This window comes from Conger conger, chromosome 2, assembly GCF_963514075.1.
Source record: "Conger conger chromosome 2, fConCon1.1, whole genome shotgun sequence".
Lineage (NCBI taxonomy): Eukaryota > Metazoa > Chordata > Actinopteri > Anguilliformes > Congridae > Conger > Conger conger.
In genome coordinates, this window is record NC_083761.1 from 48,332,992 (window position 1) to 48,357,376 (window position 24,385).

The 24,385-nt window shown below is 42.6% G+C and overlaps 2 protein-coding genes across 6 annotated transcripts; one reads left to right on the forward strand and one right to left on the reverse strand.

Moving 5' to 3' along the window:
* Window positions 1-685: 685 nt before the first annotated feature.
* On the forward strand, window positions 686-6,876 carry tmub2 (transmembrane and ubiquitin-like domain containing 2). Of its 3 annotated transcripts, none has more exons than XM_061233080.1 (3): window positions 686-812; window positions 2,987-3,568; window positions 4,728-6,876. In XM_061233080.1, exons 2-3 carry the CDS (start codon window positions 3,003-3,005, stop codon window positions 5,134-5,136), a joined length of 975 nt encoding a protein of 324 aa, XP_061089064.1. In that variant the 5' UTR covers window positions 686-812; window positions 2,987-3,002; the 3' UTR covers window positions 5,137-6,876. The 3 variants fall into 3 exon arrangements, with proteins under 3 accessions (XP_061089064.1, XP_061089065.1, XP_061089063.1); XM_061233081.1 differs by lacking the exon at window positions 686-812 and adding an exon at window positions 868-1,801; XM_061233079.1 differs by lacking the exon at window positions 686-812 and adding an exon at window positions 1,821-2,445.
* A 1,400-nt stretch (window positions 6,877-8,276) lies between these two features.
* Window positions 8,277-24,038, reverse strand: LOC133121888 (ataxin-7-like protein 3). 3 transcript variants are annotated; one of them, XM_061231428.1, is made up of 15 exons: window positions 23,870-24,038; window positions 23,252-23,420; window positions 22,473-22,545; window positions 22,253-22,373; window positions 21,699-21,831; window positions 20,956-21,127; window positions 20,631-20,728; window positions 19,768-19,790; window positions 19,215-19,260; window positions 14,903-14,940; window positions 14,665-14,733; window positions 13,609-13,652; window positions 12,724-12,795; window positions 12,060-12,196; window positions 8,277-10,829 (listed from the first exon to the last, which is right to left on the reverse strand). In XM_061231428.1, exons 4-15 carry the CDS (start codon window positions 22,301-22,303, stop codon window positions 10,630-10,632), a joined length of 1,083 nt encoding a protein of 360 aa, XP_061087412.1. In that variant the 5' UTR covers window positions 22,304-22,373; window positions 22,473-22,545; window positions 23,252-23,420; window positions 23,870-24,038; the 3' UTR covers window positions 8,277-10,629. The 3 variants fall into 3 exon arrangements, with proteins under 3 accessions (XP_061087412.1, XP_061087413.1, XP_061087414.1); XM_061231429.1 differs by having other exon boundaries at window positions 23,770-23,887; XM_061231430.1 differs by lacking the exons at window positions 8,277-10,829; window positions 12,060-12,196; window positions 12,724-12,795; ... (2 more) ...; window positions 14,903-14,940; window positions 23,870-24,038 and adding an exon at window positions 15,835-16,992 and having other exon boundaries at window positions 23,252-23,698.
* Between the last annotated feature and the right edge of the window lie 347 nt (window positions 24,039-24,385).

The window sequence follows — 24,385 nt, forward strand, 5'->3', positions numbered from 1 at the left end:
TTATAAAAAGATAACCTGGAAACTAAATAGCAAAATGAATCATAATTGGGTACACGTGATGGTGTGACAGATAATCGTGAAAATAACAAGTTACGTGAAAATCAGTCCAAATGGGCATGTCCTATGACATAATGGCTTGCATCATAAAGTTGGCCAAAAGCTACTAAACTCGCTGTGGTTGCCTGACACTTTATTTGGATCTAATTTTCATGACCTGACAACTGCCTATTAACTGTATACGCCTGACACGGAGCAATCACACTGTTTTCTTGAGGAAATGCACCTTTCCAGTTCAAACTGACAATTTGTCTTGTCCCAATAACACCGCCAAACAACAACAACAAGTAAACAAACAAATTACTGCTTGTACCTCCCACACAGCTCTCTCAGCAATAAAAGCTATGGGGTCAAATGGCCACATTACACAAATGGCCTTCTCACAGAAGGCACAGCCATCTCTGAGGGAGAGAGATGTCTAATTCAGCATTTTATCATGTTTATTTACCGCTGCATATTATTAGATCCTGTTTTCCTTACAATTGCTTTGAATTATTATGCATGTGCTTATATTATACAGACACAAAACAAATATATCGCAATATTATTTTCTCCAAGCTAAACAGTCTATTGAGTTTCCGTTTGTACCTAGAAAAAGTGGTGGAATTCCGTCACTGTATGCGCCCCACGTGATGTAGGTTCGTTCGTATTGTGTGCTGACGTAGGCGTAATTTGTGTTTGTATGTGACCAGGGAGTGGGGGCATCAGGAATTGGAACCGAGAAGATAAGTTACCATGGTCTGAAAATTGGAAAGGTAGTCAGCTAAATCTGTCCTTCTGCATTTGACCACATAAAACCAATTACTTGAATTAAGAATTGTTAGCTGTTCAGGGATGGTCGCGTTTTGTATGTGGAAAGAATAAAAAATAGACGTCCTAGTTGAGCGAGAAGGTCGTTCGTGTTTCTGTGGTATTTTTTCAGAAATCAGTCTGACTCTAGATCATAAACAGTTAGCACAGTCTTGAAATCGAGAATAAACAATGAACGAACCTCTCCAACTGAAAGGACTTGCTATTTGGTCAATGATGCATCTAATAATTCGCTACTTTATTAGGATTTAGCTAACATTAGCTCGCTAGCTTGCTTGGCTCATTGGTAACGTTAACGTTAGCTCGTCTATTTTCCTCATAGGTCGGATGAACGTACGTTTGCTAGCTAGCAGGCTAATGATGTCACCTGGAAACGTTATGTAGCTCACATGAGCTAGTTAGCCAGTTATTTAGATAGCTAGGTAATTGCGTGATGCCTGATTAGTGTCTTTTTCTAGCTACCTTTTGCTCGCTAAATTACGTAACGTCTTACGTCGCTGGCAAGCTCTGTTATAGCCAGCTTGCTATTAGTGTAGCTAGCTAATAGACTTTGCTGTTAATGTCCTCGGAGTACAGAACTGGTGGTTTAACTTCTTAAACGTGCTGATGACTAACGTAGACTCACTGTGTTCCGGGCACTCAGCACAATAAACAAATTGTACCGTTTTCATTCACGCACAAATAAGATTGGTTAACAGCTCCATGTCTGGGGGGATGGCACAGAAAGCTAAATAAGTTTGATTGGCACAAATTGGACCAATGATCTTCGAGAAATCGTGAAAAAACTTAAGGGAGACACGATGGACGGATTACCGTGAGTACTCACTGTATTCCGGACATCTGCTAAATGTAGCTCACGGTATCCCGGATAGTTACGAATTTCACATTTCTGACTCTGGAAATATGGATATCTAGATAATTCCAATTATATTCGGTGGGTATTTTACTTTTATATATTTTAGAAGAATTTAGACTAGTTTTATTTGCAATAATGAATGCCAGGACAGTGTAATGTTAACTCCAACAATAGTTAACTTTCGTTATTAATTAGTATTACTTTTTGTTTAAAAACTAAGCCTGTAGGCCTACAGCATGCTTGTTGCACACAAACATTAATGGATCCTGTTTAAATTGTTAGTAGCAACAAATAATTTTATGGGATTATATAGCCGAAAGTAATTCAATCACGATATTGTTGCCTCCAATTTAACACCATAACAGACTTATAACAACTCAATACATAATTGGGTAACTCCTAAAATATTCAGTGACATCTTTAGCATGTTAAAATGTCTTCAGAGATAATTAATTGTGTTTTAAACACATGCATAGCACATACTTTGCCTGCACGAGCTCTCCCCCCAAACTATTTTTAAAAAATCTTCCCCACCTCATATTGGCATTGGCACACATTGTGAACCGATTTCTCAAAGGCTGGGTGACTCATGAGTGATAGAAACATGAATAAATTAGGATGGTACAGATACTGTAGATATTTTATCTCAGACCTTGTAGTATTTATTTCATAAACTGTCGGGAAAGATCAAGTGTCCATAATACCGTGATGTCCGGAACATGGTGAGTCTACGTAATGCGTGAGCAAAATTATTTTGTGTCCTGTTAATCTCACTTTTATGCACCAATGTGAAATTCTTGAGGTACAACTTCATCTTGGTAGCAGGTTGGACCATAGCGGTCTACCAGGCTTTCTAGAGTAACATTAAGGTTACTGCAATATTCAAAACCTGCGCTTTGCTACAGTCACTGGTTCGCATACTAATATTCATGGCCACCCCTTCAGTTCCACGTCACACTAATTATTTGTCATTCAGTGCCAGTGGAACATTGCCTGAACCTCATAGAGCAGGTTTATATCTATTAGCGGGAAAAAACCTACACATATGATGACTATTGTTGTAACTGTGCTACATGCATGTTTTGCTGTTAATGGATTTCATGCTTTTCACTTGTTGAGGAACTTATGCACTTGTAACAAGTTGCTTTGGATTAAAAGCGTCTGCTAAATGAATAGAATGTAAAATGTATTGTTATTGATATTTAGCTAAAGACTTTAGAGCTTGGACATCATCAGTTTTGTCAATGTGTGAACTGGCTGTAGGTGACAAGTTGCAGGAATGGCGGTGTGTGCGCTGACCATGCTGGACGGAGTGGGTGATGAAGTCACGGTGGCAGGGGGCGCCGTTCTGCTGGCCCTGGCACTGGTCCTAGCCTGGCTCTCCACCCACGTGGCTGAGCGTGGGGACCACATCCTGGGCACCATTTTGACGGCGGGGGCCCACGTCTCGCTGATCGGGCTGGGGGGCGGGGATGCGTACATCGGGGGGTCCTCCAGCCCGGACGCGTCTGAGCCTCAGCCGGCTTCCCACTCCCCGGAAGACAAGCCCGACGACGAGGACCCGGGGCCCGAGGTGGGCGAGGCCACGGGGGATGGAGAGGGGGCGTCTGGGCCCAACGTGGACCAGCTACTGAACATCCAGGGCCTGCGGAAAAGGGCGGCGGGGACCCCCAGCAAGCCCTGCACCCTGCAGGCCGAGGAGACCGAAGGGGAGGTGGAGGAGAAGGAGGCGGCCAATGAAAGCCCCGACCAGGTGACCGTCATCACGGTCCGTCTCAAGTTCCTCAATGACACGGAGGAGCTGGCTGTGCTCAGGCCCCAGGACACCGTGGGCCTGCTGAAGAGGTGAGGACGGACCCATTTTACCTGGGTCGTATACATCATTGTTTTGGATTCAAATGCTTTTTGATGCTTTACCGAGCTTTGCCTGGTGTATTGTGGGGCGGCCTGTAGCCTTGTGGCTAAAGTACATGACTGGGACCTGGAAGGTTGGTGGTTGAATTCCCGGTGTAGCTTACTCTAATCAACTATAAGTAATCAACTGGCTGTTGCTGTTTAACCCCTTCAGTCCCAAGATTACCGTATGCCGCTGAAACGTGACTACCGTAAAATCCCAATATGGCACTCAACCTTTTCAACCAATCAAAATGACTGCTATACTGTAGTTTTCAGCCCCTATTAAAACCCTAATACATTTTCTCAACCAAAGCCAAAACCCCTTGGGATGTGGGTGGAGCCACTTCATAAAGTATTTAAAGGTAAAGCAGATTGAATTGCATTTCCGGTATACTGCTAAATACTATGCTAGCGCATTTTGTCATAGATGGCAGCAGCAACAACTTCATATAAGCAAATGGAAAAAAACTAAGCATGAAATCGTTCTGCAACCACAAAATTACAAGGCTCTCGATCATGAGCAAAGGATCAATATGCAGCTTTTCATGATTATTTTTAAACAAGCGGAGGGTTGGATTTGTGTACCAAATGCAACAACAGAGGTCTACCCTCGGCTGGACAGACGTACCAAAACATTCAAGCCCATGGGTTTTTCCCTATTGCGCAGTTGACATTGGTTGTAGGCTGTCATTGATAGGCTACTCATTACGAATAGGATGCAAGTTTGTAAATTAAAATTATGCTGGTTAAATCTGATAAGGGACGGGACGATCAATGAATACAGACACAACTGTCAGTGGCATTGGGATGGTACAATTGAAGACATTTTTTCTCTATGAAATGGAAATCATTGTGGGAGACAGAGTTTATCTCAGTGATCTAAAAGCGCTTTTTACGAATTGAAATCCCATCGTATTGAGCATATAGCAACGTATTTAAACCATGAAACACACACTTTGAACCCAGACTTGAGCGCTATGTAATTTTCTTCTATTTAGCTATCGCTGCTATATTTAATAGGGAGCAGTATACCGGAAGTACCGTTCTCGACTTCTACCGCCACTTGACGGTGTTTGCCTCTCCTCCTCTCTCTCTCTCTACTTCACAGCAAGTACTTTTCGGGCCAGGAGCGGCAGATCAAGCTCATCTTCCAGGGACAGCTCCTGCAGGACCCCGGGCGGACGCTGCTGTCGCTCAACATCACGCACAACAGCGTCATCCACTGCCACGTCTCCCAGGCGCTCCGGGAGGGCGGCGGGCCCGAGGGGGCGGCCCGCTCGGCCCCGGGGCCGGCCCAAACGGAGCAGGGAGGGGTGGGGGTGGGCGGCGGAGCCGGAGGGGTGGGCCTGGCGCTCAACACGGGCAGCCTGGTGGTGCCCGTCTTTGTGGTGATGCTGGCCGTGGTATGGTACTTCCGCATCAACTACCGACAGTTCTTCACCGCCCCCGCCACCATCTCCCTGGTGGGCGTCACCATCTTCTTCAGCTTCCTGGTGTTCGGGATGTACAGCCGGTGAGACGAGGGAAGGGGCCGAGACGGAGGTAGAACGGTGGGAGGCAATAATGAAGTAGCTATCGATTGGGCTTTTGCCGCGGTCGGGGCCGGCGAGGAAAGGAAATGGAAGGCCTTGGTGCTCATAGCAGGCGTGCTGGTGTGAGCGAGCGAGGGAGGGTAGGTGAGAGGAAGAGAGTGAGTGAGGTGGTATACATGTGATATGTAGCAGTGCATGGGTGTTGGTGTTAATGGGTGATCCTGTACAAAGCTGGGATCAGGGCTAATGTTTTGCTTGTTAGGAATAAAAGTATTTAAGTGTCAAGATTTACACTGAACGAATTCAACAGGGTTGCGACGCAGATTTTGCTGGTCCGTTGATTTTATATAATTGCACGAGTTGTCATTTCACGCCAGTGTGATAATCACCCAGTGCAGTGTTGCCGCCTGACTTTGACCCTGTGAAGTTCATCTCACTCTAAAAGCATAGATCTTCCATAGCTGAGCCTTTGAATTTCTCTGACTGTACCAGGCTTCTTGTACTAATAACGCAGAAACAAGGACTTCATGAAATTGAAGCATGTGAGCATATTCCCCCCGCCTCAACTCAATACACAAAGCTTTTCTGAGAACAGTGGAACCTCCACTCTCAGCAATAGTATGAAAATGCGATCCAGGTGTTTTGAGTTTAGATTAGGCTCACAGTGCATGCAGTCTGCTCCAGTGAGCGGAGACGTCCTCCATATCCACACATTTTATATTACTCCCCACTTTTGAACGAGCGTGTGGTGGGTGGAATGGCGCAAGTCTGTTGTATCTTATCATTTCGTATCATGTCCTCGGCTCTCTTCACGCTGTTTTACAGAGCGCAGCTATCCACTGCCGCTCTTACGCCCTCCTCCAATCTGGTTCCTATCAGTAGGCACGGCAAGAACAAACTGTTCTGGAATCCACATGGATACAACTCAAAGAGCAGTGTTTTCAGATGGAGTGCATCACGTGTCGCACTTGGCCAGGCATTGCTAATTTCTGTATGCTATGCTGTTTTATTGAAGTTTGCCGAGATCTAAAAAGGACAGGGTGGGGTACATGATACAAAAATAGCATCTAAGAAGCCAAACCTCCTCTGGTTCTTGGCCATTTCAAATCGCCAGTCTCCAGAGCATTGAAATGGCTTCCTCAGAGAAACTAAAAGTGCACCTATTTATTTTGCGACTGACGACGCATCTCTGGTCTGATCAGCGATTAGTACAGCCTTAAATAGAGCATTCCTGTTCAGTTGACTAAGCTGTCTGGCTTGCTTGAAGGTTCACTGTTATACAGTTATTTTACTGTTGAGTTTAAAAATAGGCCACGAGGTGTGCGGGACAAACATTGCTTCTGTAGGGGTACTACCATCATAACGTTGTTACTAAAATAACATTCAAGGTGTATTTTCTGCTCCAAGCACTCCGTTTCGATGCCTAAATATGCCAGCGTAATTTAAAAAAAACAACATTTAAAATGTGTGTACTGTAAAATAAAAAAAGCTTGTTTTACAGACAAGCCCGTATGTAAATATACAAGATGAAATTTACTGTACATAGTGAGTGTATGGACTGGATGAAATTGCATTTGGCACTTGGGGGTGGTGTACGGTAAGCGAGCGGAATGTGGGTGTGATTGTTCATCACAATCTTTTCCCTCTGACTCCAATGCTGTTGTGAAATGGATCTGTTTTGCACTCTGCTGTCAGTGTCGTTTGGATTAAAGGTTTTCCAGCCAATTAGCTCTATCCGTGTCTGTGCATGCAACACTTTTCAGAGCGTACACAAAGGAAGAGCACGCAAACACGCCACTCCTTAATCTTAGCTCCCCAATGGAAAAATATCACAGTACAACAGTCCTGGACTGATACTTAAGAAGAGGGTGGTAAGAAGTCTATAATCCACTTTCAGCCATTGCTTCACCCTGCCAGACCTGCTGTGCTGACTGAATGGGGTTGTTCCACCTGTTAACATTAAAAGCTCTTCTGAGTGATCCTTGTGGAGTGAATTCACCGCTGTCACTGTTTAACATTGGAGACAGAGCAACCTGGCTTTGGAGAGGGGTGCTTTTCACTCACCTGGGCCCAGTATTTAACTACATTTGATAAGATTTCAGTACTCAGATAGGATTCAATCTTAAATTTGGTTTTTCAAAACCAGAAGATGTGATCCTGATCCTAAAAACTGGTGTAAGTATGGCACATCTTTAATAAATTGTTTTATCCAGTGATTGCACATTAATACAAACCCTTCCAAAACAATGTCCAATCTAAATGGACAATTAAATATTTTTAAGAACCCACAACACTAAAACTGGTCTACAGAAAGCCTTGAATTGTAAATGCTTTAGGATGTTATTTTAAAATATATTATCTCTTCTAAAATAATAAAACAACAATATCATGGTGAATATCAAGAATAAAATGCTATGCCAGAATCCATTCTAGTGAACCATTATTTTAACTAGGGTTGATTGATCAGTAAAACATTATGCTCTCAACACAGACGTGTTGTGTGCTAAAGCAGATGATTATGACTAATTATGCAAACTGAATTCTGAAATTAGACTTGACTTTTGCCCATCTATTGCATACTACTGCAGATGACTAGGACTAATATGCAAACTGATTTACACATTTTCCAACATGCTTGGAAAAATGTTGCATAATTTTGACCAACAGATAGGCAGATATGCAAATCTAGATTCCGTAATCCTGATCTCGACCTTGATCAGAACGATCCTATCTGAAGAGTCTTTGAAAAACTGGGACAAAACCAACAAGATTAATTTGATCTGGGATAGCAAAAAGATATTTAAAAACCCGGATAATTCCGATCTAGATTAAAAGTTTTTAAATACTGAGCCCAGAACACTAAAAAGATTGACTCCACAGACATTGCCATCGTAGTTTTTCCAGTTGCTAGCAATGACCCTTTTCTGTATTACCAGCTGAACATGTCAGTATATTCATTCTGTTTATTTTGTTAAATTACTGAGATGCACGTATGATAATATGGTATATTAATCGCCTAATATACCCGAAACAGATTCAGCTGGTATGACCTCAGCCGCTGATTTAGGAAGATGAATAAGTGGTTCCTTGTCTTCACTGGTGTGTGGAAAGAATAATGACAAGGCTGACAGACACTTGATTTTATTTACATGAAAAGGCATCCACAGTACACTATGAGAAAAATGAAAAAAATATTTTAACAATATAAGCTGGCTGTACACCATGAAGTCTGTATACACACAAACACATGCACATACTGATGTCTGTGTGTGTTGGTGGTGGTGGTGGTGGGGGGGGGGGGGGTGTCCTGTTTCAATTGGGTTAATTTTTGGTCTCGCTACCAATACCCCTGTATGGACTCAGACCAAGATGAGGTGGCAACTCTTCTCATGTTGCCAAGCAACACAGTAAGGATCACAAACACAGAGGCTTTCCCCATTCTTTTGGCCTAATAGTCCCTTCAAGGCATATTGCCTTAAAAAAAGCAGGTTATCAGTTTTGATTTAGTTAAGTCAAAAATGTCATTTCAATAGATATCTTTGAAAGGGGCAACTACAGACAAACTCATTACATCAAAACCTGACCAACCTGCTATAACTATACATAATTTAAGAAAAATATAATTTTGCCCTGAAACCTAAGCCAAAAAATAAAGCCCATAATAGACCACACTACTGCAGCCCGGGTAGGTGAAAAGAAAAAATTTGACAAAAAAGGCATGTCTCAAGTCTCTTGTTTGCAGCAGTGAGAATAATTGAATTACAAAGGGGGGAAAGGCATTTCCTTTTGGTATCACACAACCCACAGGAAGATTAATCAGAAATAAAAAGCAGTTTCATGCTACAGTGATCATGTCAACGTTCTCAAACTTGAGGTATAAAGACACACAGCATTAAACTTCCAGCAATGTGCATGAGCACAATTGTTTTAACGCTGATCATTTCCGAGACACATTATACACAAAGCAGGTTCTGTTGCAGAGGCCCAGTCGATGCAGATTGTACTGTGTTTGTAACATTATTTTGCAAGAAGCAGTGGCAAGACTGCGCATGTCAAAATATTGATTCATGATTCTTTTACACGCGCACACATGGGTAGGCATAAAAGAAACACAATACCCATACACACCTATAAATGCATACGCACCAATACGCACACCCAAAGGTACACAAATACCACCTCACGTTCTCACAGACATCCAAACAGTGGCATACTCAGATTATACTGGTACATGTAAACCCCAAATACTCTCACACGTACACATACACAGCGGCACCCCCTTTGAGATGCATATGGTTCACCCAATTACACGCACACATACAACGGCATGCTCAGAGACATGCATGTAAACCTGCACACGCACACACGCCAACATGCAAACCAAAAGCAGCTTCACAGACACTCAGTGCTACACTTGCACACACAGTCCTCAAACACCTATGTGCAACACATTGTCCAAATGGCCACACCCAACTACCACACATCAGCAACCCCATTGGAGGATGCTTACGTACAGCCAATGACAAAGTGCGAAAGCTTTTGTGGCACACTTTTTTTTTTTTTTTTTTTTGGATCGCCTTGTCCAGCAGCCACAGGCATACCAACAGCCAGTCGAGTCTTAGGGCTTCTTTCTAATCTCAAAACATCCCAAAAAAAAAAAAAAAATGTAAAAGTATAACAAAAAGTGAGCTTAATGAGTTTCAATGTCACCAGTATTTTGGATTGGTCCAACACTTTGAACAGTGCAATCGAAAAGAGAAGCACAATCATTGTATCTCGAGGAATGATCCAATGGTCATGAAATAAAAATTGTCCCTTTGTGAACTCTGTTCACTTCCATTCACTTCCAGAATGACTTGCACACCTTACAAAAATGTAGAAATAAAAACACAGAGAAAACGCCATTGGTACATCACGGATAGTGACCTGTGCGAGGAGGCAGATTCAGAACCCCCTCCTCCCTTTGATTTGATGGTTTTTGACTGCGTGAAATTCCCCCTGCTCACAGACCACACACATGCTCACTGTTTCAGCGAGATTCCAGACAAGACCTTCGAATCTACAGGAACCTCCTGCTAGCACTGTGAATCCAGGCCGGGACAGGACTCTCAATAACGCCAGTGTTTTGATTGACTGTGACCCAAGTTAAACCCACGTCAACAACAACCCCCGCCTCTGGGTATTGCCTGTTTCTCTCAGAGTGGACTTCACAGAACATGAAGGGTCATGGCTTACTTGTGGGTATGTTTGGCTACTGTTAGGTAAACAGGTGGAGACCATGAACATTATTGCAGAAAGAGAAGGATGGGTTTTCATGTGCCTTAAGGGGTCAGAGGTCAGAATGTACATTAAAAAAAACAAAAACAAAAACAAAAAAAACCTTGTTTGGCCATCACCGTCATGCTCGTTGACGCCCATCTTGGGTCTGGAGCGAGCGTTATGCTGGGGCAGGGACGGGCAAGGAGGGAGGTGCACATGCTAGTTCATGTCATCGTAGATGCTGGTGGTGGGGCCCGTGACCAGTTTGGGTTTTTTCTTTCGGTTTGAAGGGCCCAGACCTCCTTGTGAGCTGCTGCTTCCACCCCCGGCTCCGCCTACACCTCCGCCTCCCCCAGCACTGTTCAGACCCAGAGAAGGCTTCTTCTTCTTAGGCTTTTTGGAGTCTGAGTTGTTGGTGCCTGAGAGTAGCAGGGGAAAAAAACACCATGACAGCCAATAAGAAAGGAAACATGCTGGGGAACTCGTCACCAGTCCAGATTCTTCCAATTTGCAGACTCAAATCTGCCAAGAACCTCAGTGAGAGCTCATTCACCTTCACCCTGGTATATGCGCATGGTCTACAACTGAACACCTACTGCTGCGGGTCCTGGTTTATTCTGACCTGCCCAACTGCAACTCATTACCAGCTAGCCTCCCAGTCAGAGTTACAAATACAACTAACTTTAGACTCGGTGCTGATTACAGATAATGATGGAAAGTGCTAGAAGCGTACACTGAGTGTTCAAAGGAATGGTTATTGCCATGGCATGAAAGAAGCGAGATCAGTGTGGCACTCAGAGGTGGACACAAAGGTAGCTTCTGATTACCCAGCTCAGCTTAAATCGTTTTTAGCATTAATAATTAATTTGTCAATGTTTTAAATGCATTCAAATATTTATTTATTGTGCAAACAAAATTAGTTTTCTTTATGCCACTCCTTTGAAACCAGCTGATTTCAGAACCCAACACATTTGTTTTCTTTACTGTAGTAACATGGGATTTTACCAAGAGTTTGTTTTACCAACAAAGAAAAAGAAAAAGAAAATCTTCCACATATCATTGGTCAACTTTCGTAAGAAGTAATATCTGTATGCAAAGCATTATATGTGTATTCTTTCAATTACCAGTCCTGATTGGGACATCAGAATTAAAAGTCCAGTTCAGAATTTATGTTTACATATTTCAGATGTTCGGCCAGATGAGCTCTGGGCTTAGAGCTGCTGTATCCTGAAGCAGACTATAACAGAGTAATGGTGCCATTATGGGTGACTATGAACACATCAGACACTACAGTACGGCCTAAAACTGACAGTGTACACTGAATGCCTGTGCTAATTATTTAGGCCATATCTATTGAGACTTGTAGCGTAGTGGTTAAGGTAAATGACTGGGACAGGCAAGGTTGGTGGTTCGAATCCCAATGTAGCCACAATAAGATCTGCACAGCCGTTGGGCCCTTGAGCAAGGCCCTTAACCCTGCACTGCTCCAGGGGAGGATTGTCTCCTGCTTAGTCTAATCAACTGTACGTCGCTCTGGATAAGAGCGTCTGCCAAATGCCATTAATGTAATGTAATGTAATGTATTCTCTGAATAGGGTATTAGGGCTTGCATATACCCCTTTCATACATGGTCAGGCATAAATACTCACTTGCTTTCGAGGAGGCCGAATCGGAGGGGGAGATGTCTGAAGATCCGTCCCAGTGCAGCCGGCTCATCAGCGCCTGTCCGTCAGAGGCATCATACCCATCGCTCTCCTCAACACCATCCATATCCGGCAATGCCGACCTGCCAACAGCAGGAAGACGCACAGCGCTCACCGTGAGCCCACAGAAAAGCCTACTGGGGAAATCTGACAGACAATAAAAAGTGGGATAAAAAGTTACTACGGTCAAATGTGAATATTGCGTGGTGAAAGGGGATGGGCATTTCCTAGTATGGACTAGGCAGTTCACACCAAAGCGCCAAGTAAACAAATAAATGACCAAAGTTAAATAGATGACCCAAGTTAACTAACGTTAAATCACTAATTTAAGACAAAACTAAAAGACTTAAGGCTTGACATGCTCAGTTTTCGAAACGCTGGCCGTCAAGAGCTGGACAAAACTGGACAGTTCATACCGATAAAACCTTCTAAAGACGTTCTAAAACCGTCTCATCTCATCTTGGCTGTTCGGTGGAGGCTGGGCTTTCACAGAATCGCTTCCGTTTATCAAAACGAACTCAATATGATGCAGCGCACGTGACCCCTTGATGTTTGGGCTTGCCGTTTGGTTATCGGCAGGCTTGTGTGCAGATGCGGGCGGGGCACTCACGCGGCCGGCCCCAAGAGGAACACCCTGACGGTCCTCCTCTGCTCGTCCGTGTGCTGGGGACACCGCAGTGACCTGGTGGGACACCACGTGGAATTAAAACTCACACCCATACCGTAGCACTGCCTCCGCCTGAAAAATACAGCAGTCTTTATGTGCTGCCTACGTCATTGAAGAAGCTACATGAAATGTGGTTTGACACGTTGCGTGTTCAAAGGTGCTCTTCTGCATACCACGGTTGTAATGCATGGCTATTAGTGTCACCTTCCTGTCAGCTTTGACCAGTCTGGCCCTTCTCCTCTGACCTCTCATTAGCAGCGCATTTCTGCCCGCATAACTGCTGCTCACTGGATGTTTTTAGTTTGTCGTACCACTCTGCAAAAAAGGTAATCAAACCACCCAGTCTGGCACCAACAATTATTCCACGGTCACTCAGATCATATTTCTTCCCCATTATGACATTTGGTCTGAAAAACTCTTGACCATGTCTGCTGTTTTTTTACATTTAGTTGCTGCCACATGATTAGCTGATTGAATATTTGCATTAACAAGCTGGTGTAATAGGTCTACCTATTAAAGTCCTCAGTAGGTGTACAATAGCCATACAATCCATGCAAGTGTAACAGAATTGCCACCATTGTGCACCCAATTAATGTCCCTGCCCAGGTTGCTTCTTTAGCAATGAAAGGGATCACATGCCAAGAAAATTACACTTGAGTGCTTTCAGCATTTTCTACCAGATGTCAGTACCCAGGAAACCAGGATCTCGTCAGTGTGTGGGTTAGCAGGCAAGAATGAAATTGGTTGCATTGGTTATCGGTTGTTTCTTTTTAGCTCAGTACTGCTGTGCTCTTTGCGAGAGAAGGGAGCAGACACCCGGGTCCTTACCGTGTGCACATCTTCTTGGTATGCTCTGATATCACACCACATTGCTGGAAAACAGAAAGGCAGGTAACAGTTAAAGGTCACAGGAACTCCATTAAAAAATGATGGTACAGAAAAGACTAAAAACGCTTCTGCAATTTTAGTCTTTACCGCAGACAACCACTCAAGCAAAATATCAGAACAGGGAGGGCAGGCTTCTTTCTGTTTGCTAGATAATTAGATTCAATTTGTTATTTAACTGACACTTCAATCCAAAGCTACTTACTGTTGATTAGACTTAACAGGGGACAATCCCCTCCTGAGCCTTGCTCAAGGGGCCGACAGCTGCGCATATCTTATCGTGGCTACAACCACCAACCTTCCGGGTCCCAGGCATGCATCTTAGCCAATAGGCTATACCCAACCCCATAACTGCATTAGACAATAATTATTATAAATCATTTGCTAATAATTAGATAACTGCATTCGACAAAAAAACCCCAGTCATGAGAGGCTGTTCTAGATTAACTCTGTGGTCACGTTTCAAATCCAGACCCTACCAGTACTGTCTGGGGCCAGCAGCCCTCCAGGGTTACGCAGTTGGCACTTGCAGACGCTAGCACAATTGGTGGATGACAGTATCTTGTCAAGAACCAGTGACCGCATTTGGTCAATTGGGTGCTCACAAGTACATCTGTTGAGCAGCACATGAAATCCCATCCTCCAACTTATGCCTGTGCAAACGCAACTTCTAAAGTGCAGAGATAACGGGCGACTGACATCATGTGTTTCGGGGAAGAACTCTCGTCTGCACTTTCAGCAACGAGGGCAGATAAATATAACTGCCTGTTCCAAACTGGGGAGAAAAGTTCAAACTAAAAGCATGAAATAAATCTCCAGGCATGACAATGGTGGGGTTATGTGAGCGATGTGCTCCTACATACCCAGCGTAATACTTAGCAACAAATTAATTTGATTAACACTCAATCCTTTCTACAGGAAAGCAACTGCATTTTCATCGCTGTACGGAGAAGACAAACAAGGAATTGGCATGGAACAGTACCAGGATGGAGCTCTTACCGTCGTTAACACAGACCTCAGTTCCTCCGGCCCCAAGGTCTCGTAATTGATGCCCGAGTTATAGTTGTACTGCAAGGGGGACAAGAAAAACGCTCAACTCCATACTGCACACACAACTTGCAAAAGCTTAAAATACAAGCACACTCACCAATGAGATGTTATTGAGCATGTCAATGTTTGTTTAGCAACTGAATTGTATGTTTAAAGAGTGCAAATGTAACCGCATCTCAGGCGTTACCTTGTAGGGGTCAGCGTTGACGCTGCTACTGATTTCCCCTGCAAACACAAGAGAGCAGGCTGTAAGTCATGCCATCACCCTGGGCATGCTCAGCGCCACAATGCTAATCCCCCAAAGTAAAGAAGATCCTTACAACCAGACATACTACATTTTTCAGTTAATCTTTCAAATGTGAATTGGCATGTTCTCAATTGGGGGTTCAAGAGTAAGGATGTTTCAAAACATAACGGACACCACTATTTTTTCTGAAGACCAAGAAATACGTTACGGCTTCAACATGGTGGACCAATACGTCTATTATAGCCCAACTAAATGAGTAAACATTGCTGAATTGATACTAAAGACATAAATACTGTACAGACAAACTGACATACTTCAGGATTTCATGCAAATGGACAAGTTACCATTTCCGAAATGGATTACAGCCAGTCAAATTCATTGCAGACTTGTATCTTATGTGGGCTGCATATTTGACAGCATTTTTGCATTCCAAGGACAATCACTAGTCTATCCTTGGAATTCCTGAGAGAAGGGGTTCAGAGATTTTACACCTGCCTCTTACAGTATCATAGAAGGCAGTCACAGACATTATACCCCTTTATTTACAGACATTTGTCCTCACTTAACCTTTACTCATGTGGTTTAAATACAAAACAACTCTCAGTATGATGCTCTGGTCAGGAGCCACCTTACTCAAGCATGATAATCAAAGTCATTAGGGGCAGGGGTACAAGGCAAGGGAACATACGGTTGCAAGGTTTCAGTGTTTGAGGAGAAACAAGCCAGGCCTTTAGTTTCATGAATAAGGAACAGAGCCATGACAAACACTTGCATTCACACTTTTTTTAATGGATGCTTTCTGAATATTCAGCGAGGGTTTTCATGGATATCGGAAAGGCTCAAAGCTCAGAATGACAGGTGACTCGGGAGAATTCGGTTCAGATCGTTTATTAAATGGGGGGAGGAGGGCACGTCCACAGGCATCGCTTGAGGACTTCAGCAAGGATAGCAGCGCTCAGAATTTACACCTTTTTTGTCCATAACACAACTCTGGCACAGTTGGGACACAGTGATGGGATACATTCAGCTCCTTACAATGCAGATATATATACACGACACAGAGCAGAACAAAAAAGGCAAAAGAAAAATGACTCGACTAATACTAAAGACACAGACACTAATGGATTACAACTACAGCAGTCACTGAACTGATTTCAACAGATCAAACTGCAGTTACTAAACATAGTCTATCTAATATAGGAACTGTAGCCTATAGTCAATGTCATCATTTCCACAGGACAAGAGTGTTTTATGGATAGTACCAAAGGTCACTTCATCACCTTATTTGCCCCAGTGAGATGAGGGGGAAGAAAAGTCAGGTATTTGCGTTTCATGGAATATCCACGGGAGTGACCCGCACAAAGTCAAGTAAAATTAGGCAGAAACTATTGCACATGAAAGTCCACGTATCACAGCAGGATTCTTCTTCTTTTTTTTCCACAACACTGCTTTTATCCAATAAAGTATGCCAAACTCAGATCCTGTGAAGGAGTACAATGTTCATTAAATGAAGAGAGCAGGAGGATGCTCGCTTCAAATTTAAGTCTTGGGAACATCTTGAATTTCAGCTGGTCAACAGTGCGGGGCTCTGTGCTCGACTGCTTCTGCCTTCCACTCGGAGCCAGAGAAGGTTCTCCCCTCCATTTCCTACTTGGGTCCACAAATTCGTTCTTTATGCTCTTCCAATCCCTGATTTTGTGACTTACTTCCTTACGAGGCCAGCCAGCACCTACATGTCAGTAAAAGTCTGACATTCACAACATTTTAAAAATAATAAAAATTATTATGTAAACTGAACTTTAGTCAGAACGCTAGAATGCAAATTGCACTCCTGCAATGTTATTCTGAACATCCTTAAGATTTGAGAAAAATCTGTCAGTGGTGTAGATTTTTTTTTGAGGGCGACCAGGGATTATGGGTATTTCCTGAGGGTACTTCCTGTCCCCCCTGTCACTGAGGAAACGCCTCATCTCTCAACAGCACAGACGGGCTCTCCTGATCCTCCACTCGCCGCTTGTGGCCGAGCATGGCTGAAACGACCAAGACAGTCAACATTCACAACACCCACACACGCTCAGTTTACACATATACAGCCAGAACAGCAGACGCAATCAACCTCAGGTACGCACACGTTCATCCTCGCTCCACAGCTATTTTACTTTTTGTATGTGGAACTATAGTGGCTATAGTGATGATACATCTACAGGAGCCAATGTGCCATTGAAATATCAACACCTTTCAATCGGTTTCCTTGAGCAGTCGTTTTATTACTGAAATTAGAATCTGACAGCAATATATAACAGACTCCGTACCAAACACCACTCATAATGCACTTGCTGTAGCTAATTATCCAATATATTCAATTTTAACAGGTACTTGATATACAAAAATACAAATAGAGCTCTGGATTTATTATTTCCATCAACAAAGCAAATGAAATGGTGAGCCGGTAGTGTTGGTTTTACTTTTGACAAGAAAACAATTTTTAAATGTAGCACTATCACCTCAGGGGATTAGAAGTACAAAACTTGTGACCAATTAGCCAAGATTTTTCAGAATATAAATGAAATGTTGAAACATCATTCTCTGCTACACATGCACACTTCATTGTCACATCGACACTTGACCTCCCACCCACATGCAGTTTCACATGGTTTTACATTTGAAACACAGAGGCAGCCATATTGTGCAGTCATTCACTCAAATGGAAGACAGTCAGCGCCAAAGACATGGAAATCTCACACAGCAAAATAACAAAAGAAATGGCTGCCATTTCACTTGGCAGGCCAAGGCCACAAGTCAACACAGTCTAGCCACTCACAGAACCATGTATAAACATGCAGCGAACGTATGCATACAAACACACGTTCCTGGAGGAAGTCTGACTCACAAACACACACGTATATGTATGTGGAGGAGGAGAGCTTTAATGAACTATATCTACAAACATACAGTACTAAGCTACCTTTATACACATATAAATATATACATGACCGACATGACCCTGTGATCCATAGATCACAAGACATTGTTCATTCAATAACACTGACACATTGCTACACTGGGAACACTATGGTGAAACTGAAAATGAAGGGGAAAAAAATAAAAATAAAAATCGACAACAAAAAAAGTTTTAGAAAGTTCGAAAGTCAAAGGTGACAATCAGCAACTGCCATTACCTGACTAAAAGTTGGTTAGTGATGTGTTACATAATTATAAATCCCTTACCATTAGTAATTTTGCAATTAACGGCTGGTTTATACATGTTTATACTTGCAGAATGTTCATGAACGTTGTAACGTCGCCCGACATTGACAATGGTCGCCGTTTAATTTAAAATATTTATGAAGTATAAACCATGCCCAGCGATGTGGCTGGTCGCAGCGATTGTCACCCGACGGGGTAAAAACCAGCCCTAATACTCAAATTATAGTGCAGGACTGACTTCAGGATCAACTCCCTCATTTTGTTTTCTGGTAAGATACTTAGCAGTCTCAATCTCACAGGAAAAAGAGGGATGTGGTATCCATAATAAAGTCAGATTTTAGCAAAGCATTCCTTTAAAATTGATTAAAATGATGTAGCAATTTACATTATGAAAAGAGAAACTTTCAAACCTAATTTATGTCAAGTTGCATGATGTCTCACTTCCCCCAGTGCACCCATTGAGACCAGACCAGTTAATAGCAAATGGGTAGTCGGAAAATGAGAAAGAATAAGACTTATTTTCCCAAGACTACATACAAAATCCTCAAAACCCAGTAAACATCAATGCCAACTGGAGATGCCAGTGGTACAAAATGGTCTATTGCATATGCATATGTGTATATGGTCATTGCAGTAGAACAACAGGTCTGTACCTAGCTTCATTTAGTTCTGATGTTTGATTTCAGTAATAATGGACATGAACAGATGATATTGAAACTACTGCATTACTGACAGGACTGAATGAGGAAAATCCTATGTTATACATCATAACACAAAAACAGTTGTTTGAATAGTTCAAGAAGAAAAGAAGTCCAGTGCTTGGCAATTAAAATTGATATTGATTGTATTTATCTGTGTACTACTCCAAACTGGAATATTAATTGTATTCATATTGCACAAATACAAAGGGAAGACTTGTGAAGTCAGAGTTGACAAATTGTAATTTATACAAACCATATATTCACTAATTGGTGCTGAGGTTTTTGACACGCTCAAATAATTTCCCTTTATTTTTTATTCTTTTTTTAGATAAAATTCAACTCACCATTTTTATGTTTTAAGGATTTTGATCTTCTGGGAGAATTTGGATTCTGGGGTGAAAACAAGAGAGAAACTTGTCATATTGCCCATTTCAACATTTGGAAGGGGATATTCTCACACCCCTGCACACTTGGACAGATACAGACAGAATAACTAAAAATGTTGCATATACTTCCAAACAACCATAAAGATTCAAAGGCTAACTAGAACAGGATAACTGTGCAGACTACACACAATGACTTTGGTACCTATGACATTCAACAATGACTGATAGGAATTCAACTAAAAGGTTCAGAAATCTCCAACTCGAGGGGGGTCACCAGTAGACATGGTTCTTTCCGCAAAGAAAGCAAATTAATATCACATCTTTAACAACACCAATATGGCGACACTTGTGTAGCCCAAAATCAAAAGGGGAACAGCACAGCCATGATAAATCAGAGAGCATAAGCTTCTTTTTCTCTTGTTCTGCATCCTCAGAGAAAACGGTCAAGCTTATGAGATGAGTAGCTGCAGAAATTTAAACATTCAAAGTGGATCAAAGAATATAAAAATACCTTATCTGACTTTCTCTTCTTGGCTGAAAGAAAGAAAAGGAAAGCCTGTCAGGCAATGTGCATGAATTTGAAGCGCTTACAGAAAAGGTGAATGGAATGCTTGAAAAGGAACCAACCCTACAGTGTAAATGCATCCGCCAACAGAAGACACAAATCAGTGAACTGATTTCATATTCAGTTGTTTTAAGTCAAGAAACAAAGCCTTACAGAGTATGTTTTGAGATATATATACATATACACACACACACTCACCAAGTACTTTATTAGGAACATTTTTACTTTATTACACCTACTTATTCATGAGATTATCTAATCAGCCAATTGTGTGGCAGCAGTGCATACAATCATGTAGATAAAGGTCAGGAGCTTCAGTTAATGTTCACATCAACCATCAGAATGGGGAAATAATTTGATCTAAGTTACTTTGACTGTGGAATGATTGTTGGTGGCAGACAGGGTGGTTTGAGTATCTCAGAAACTGCTGATCTCCTGGGATTTTCACAGACACTAGTTTCTAGAGTTTGCAAAGAATGGTGTAAAAAAACAAAAAAACATCCAGTGAGCAAGACTGCAGACAGAAACACCTTGTCAATGAGACATGTCAAAGGAGAATAGCCAGACAAGTCAAAGCTGACAGGAAGATAACAGTAACGCAAATAACCACACATTACAACAGCGGTATGCAGAAGAGCATCTCTGAACACACAACGCATCATAACATAAGTGGATAGGCTAACAGCAGTAGAAGCCAAAAAAAATGAGAAAATATGTCTAATAAATACCTAATAAAGTGCTTGTGAGTGTATACTCCCTCTAAGGGAACTATCTGCACTTCAGCAGGAAGTGAACACGGCACCCCTCACCTTTTTTTTCAGATCCATAAGACCAGTCATTGTCATTGATGTCATCATTGTCCTCCTGGTCACTCTCTGATTTGTTCATATTGTTGCTGCTGGCTATTCTGTGGAGGAGAAAGGGGAAGATGGGTAAACTAAAGGAGAATACAGAGGAAGGAGCCATGGCGAGCGCCTTCACAGAGAAATTTACACTGGATTCAGCTTCATGCACTGGCATGTTTGAACCCTGTCATCTTCGCGTGGCTACACGCTGCGGACGGCAGGAACGTGGCGAAGACGCATGCGGTGCCAGTCCCTGCAGTCCCCCACAGTCCCCCCTCCACTGACTGACCTGCGGTTGGCAATGCGGCTGCTGTTCCTGCCCATTCCCAGGCATTTCTCCAGGTGTGGGGCGAAGCGCGAGGCCGCAATGCTGCGGCTGCAGTTGGGACACACGCACTCCTTGTTCTTCCATTGATTGTACACCTGCCCAAAAATGTCCACCCCCGGCTGGTCCACGATTTCTGCAGAAAGTAAAAAACAGACACTTCCTCATCAAGGCTATTGCCTGAGTGATGTTGTGTGTCAATGTAACATAATTGTTATGTTTTACATTACAATAAATGTTATTTAGCTGAACATTATTATTTAGTTATTAGCTGTGGGGCGGCCTGTAGTGTAGTGGTTAAGGTAAATGACTGGGACAGGCAAGGTCGGGGGGTTCGAATCCCAGTGTAGCCACAATAAGATCCGCACAGCCGTTGGGCCCTTGACCCTTAACCCTGTATTGCACCAGGGGAGGATTGTCTCCTGCTTAGTCTAATCAACTGTACATCGCTCTGGATAAGAGCATCTGCCAAATGCCAATAATGTAATGTGGGGTTAAGGGCCTTGCTCAAGAGTCCAACAGCCGTGCAGATCTTATTGTGGCTACAGGAGTCGAACCACCGACCATGCAAGTCCCTGTCATGTACCTTAACCACCACGCTACAGGCTGCCCTTTTTGGCTTTCGGGTTGATGCTGCAGTAAGAGAGCAGTGAAACCGAGGGCAGGACTACAATGCCCAACGCACAGCCACCAGAGAAGATTCTCACCAAAGTCCTTCATGCTCTCTTGGTCAGTCTCATCAAGTAAGAAGTAGCCTTGCTTGACTGCCCGGTGCACCTCAAAACACAAGCCCAGGCATGCATCCTCCACCAGGTCTGAGTAGATGTCATGAGCTATGGCCTTAAAAGTACAAAACACATTCAGCACAAACTTTGACCAAAGACTAAACAGTCAAAGTAGCCCTTAGGGCATGTTAACGCACACTGATGACACCTACATAGTTCAGGGCAAAGGGCACTAATCTTCAATAGCACATTGTGTGAAAGAGAGAAGTGCCACTGTGTAATTACAATATTTTATTCCACCGCAGGAGCTGGCTCAAACACAAAATAATTTAATGTTTAGAAAGTCAAAACAGACCTGACCATCATGAATCAGGGAAGAGCAATAGTGAGCCAAGGCGGGTTGAATGGAATTCAGGTGATTATTTATTCTTATGTTTTTAGAACTCCTTCACTCAACTCATGTTGCCAAAACTCCTGAACCACCTCCTGTCCTCACCCCTAGAATGTGAACGGACATGAGGCCAAGCAATACTCACCTCCAGCTTGGTGTTGTCCAGGCCCGACAGAGACATTTCCTCCATTTTCATTTGCAAAAACTAAAGGGGGAAACACTGCCGTCTACATAATGTAGTACAGCCAGCGTCTTGTGAAACAGCACTGTGGCAAATAGGAGGTCATTGTTAATTCACTTGAGAAAGGCAGCAAATATTATTCTAGAATATAGTGGCTCTTATCATTTCAAAAAATGATACTTACAACAGTGTACACTGGTGTACACGTATTTCAATGGTTAGGTGGATACTGCCGTTGTTCTCCCCACTGTCGTGTTCTGTAGATACAAATGTGGGATGTTATCAGGTATATTATGGGCGACAGTAATCATTACAAATCCCAGAAAAACTGTCAATATGCAGTCATAAAGTTAGCCAACTACCCGCCCCTATAAGCATCAATCAATCAAAGCGATGACAATATTGTGCAGTGTGTCGGTATAAATGAAAACGTGCAGTTTTCCATGTAGTTGGTTAGCAAACAAAGTGACTTAAAACGCCGATTTATTATCAAGTAGCAACGAGCTAGTTCATTAGCAACTAGACAATAAAAGGGTCTTGCTCCAACACTGTGGACGTTGGCTGAACAATGCTTTTTCTTTAGCATAGATGTTTTGCCGCAAACATTGTAGCCTATTACCAACAGTAACAGTTATTTTTAAAAATGAAGCAAGGTACTGCCATAATTTTTAACTTGCTACAATTTTATATCGGAAATTAATTAGCACTTTATGTAATCGTTTAGTTACTACACGTTAATTCGAGAAAACAAATAAAAATACCCTTAATGATTGGGGACGGGAGCAAAACAGGAACTGTTGGCTTCCATTGTTGTTTCTTCGGACTATCAATTTAAATGGTTGAGGTCAGGATATTGTTACTGTATCAGGGGACATCGTTGATTAAAAAGACGCGGGGACGAGCGACGGTCAGACACATTTGTAACAGAAATGTTTTTTTGTTACCTACAGACGACCGACTTACCCTGTGCTGAACGGGCCGGGGCAGGCGTCCACAGGGCATACCCACTGCTCCGTATGCGGCTGCCCAACTCATCGACGCACCTTTACCCCATCCCAAACATCGCAAACCGTAGGTAGATAAATTCACTGTGTTGCACTGTTAGACAACCCTTCTTGAAATTATGAAAAGGCTGTCAAAGAGTAACAAGAAATACAATTCAAGAATCAGCTGCCATTTTTCTCTCCTCCAGGCACAGGCAGCACTAATCAATCGTCAAACACTGGCCCATGCCGCTTTCCTCAGATAACTACAGACAAGTTCTTGAAATTATCGCTCATTGTGTATTGTTTATTAACCGCATAATAAATCAACGGTTGGTTGAACGGAGATTAAGGAAAGTAAGACATAAATTAGCCTAAATTAAATCCAACCATTCTATAGCAACGAGGCGATATTCTCCCGAGTAGCTAAGTGGATAGGCTAATAATTTCATTGACATGTGATCTGACCAATTGCAATGCAAGTAGTAAGTCATTCACCAATTAGCTACGAAAGGGTTTGACGATTTCCTCAGTTGTGTGATGGACTAGTTTGTTACATGGCGCCCGATGCTGTGTCCGAAATCGCTTACTAGCTTACCATTTAGGATGTCAAAATAGTATTAGCATGTCCGAAACCATATCTCTATAAAAGTGTGTACTAAAGCTCAGATGACCCACTACATTCGGTGAAATATCAAAGTGTGAAAACACTGAACACTATTCTGGGACGAGTATCCCACAATGCACTGTGTCAGGTCACGACCTAAGCAAATAGAAGGGCGGTGTTGAACAATTTAAACCCAAGTATTGTCTTTAATTTTGCTAAGCGGAACATAGTTGAAAGCAATGTATTTATTTAAGTTTTTAATCTTTTTTTCTGTTTTCATTACACGAGGTCACATCAACTAGCTGTAAACAGTAAATATTTGGGCAGTGGTACAATTTCGTGATTGAATACACCGCACTAATCAGAAACAGATGAGAAGCCAACTGTCCTATGACTTTTGGTCCCCTAAAATGGGTGGGGGGGGGGGGACTATATATAAAAAGGTTTGTAATTCCAATACAGATTACTCGATAATGATGCAAGTACACCCTTTCAAATTAAAGGGGA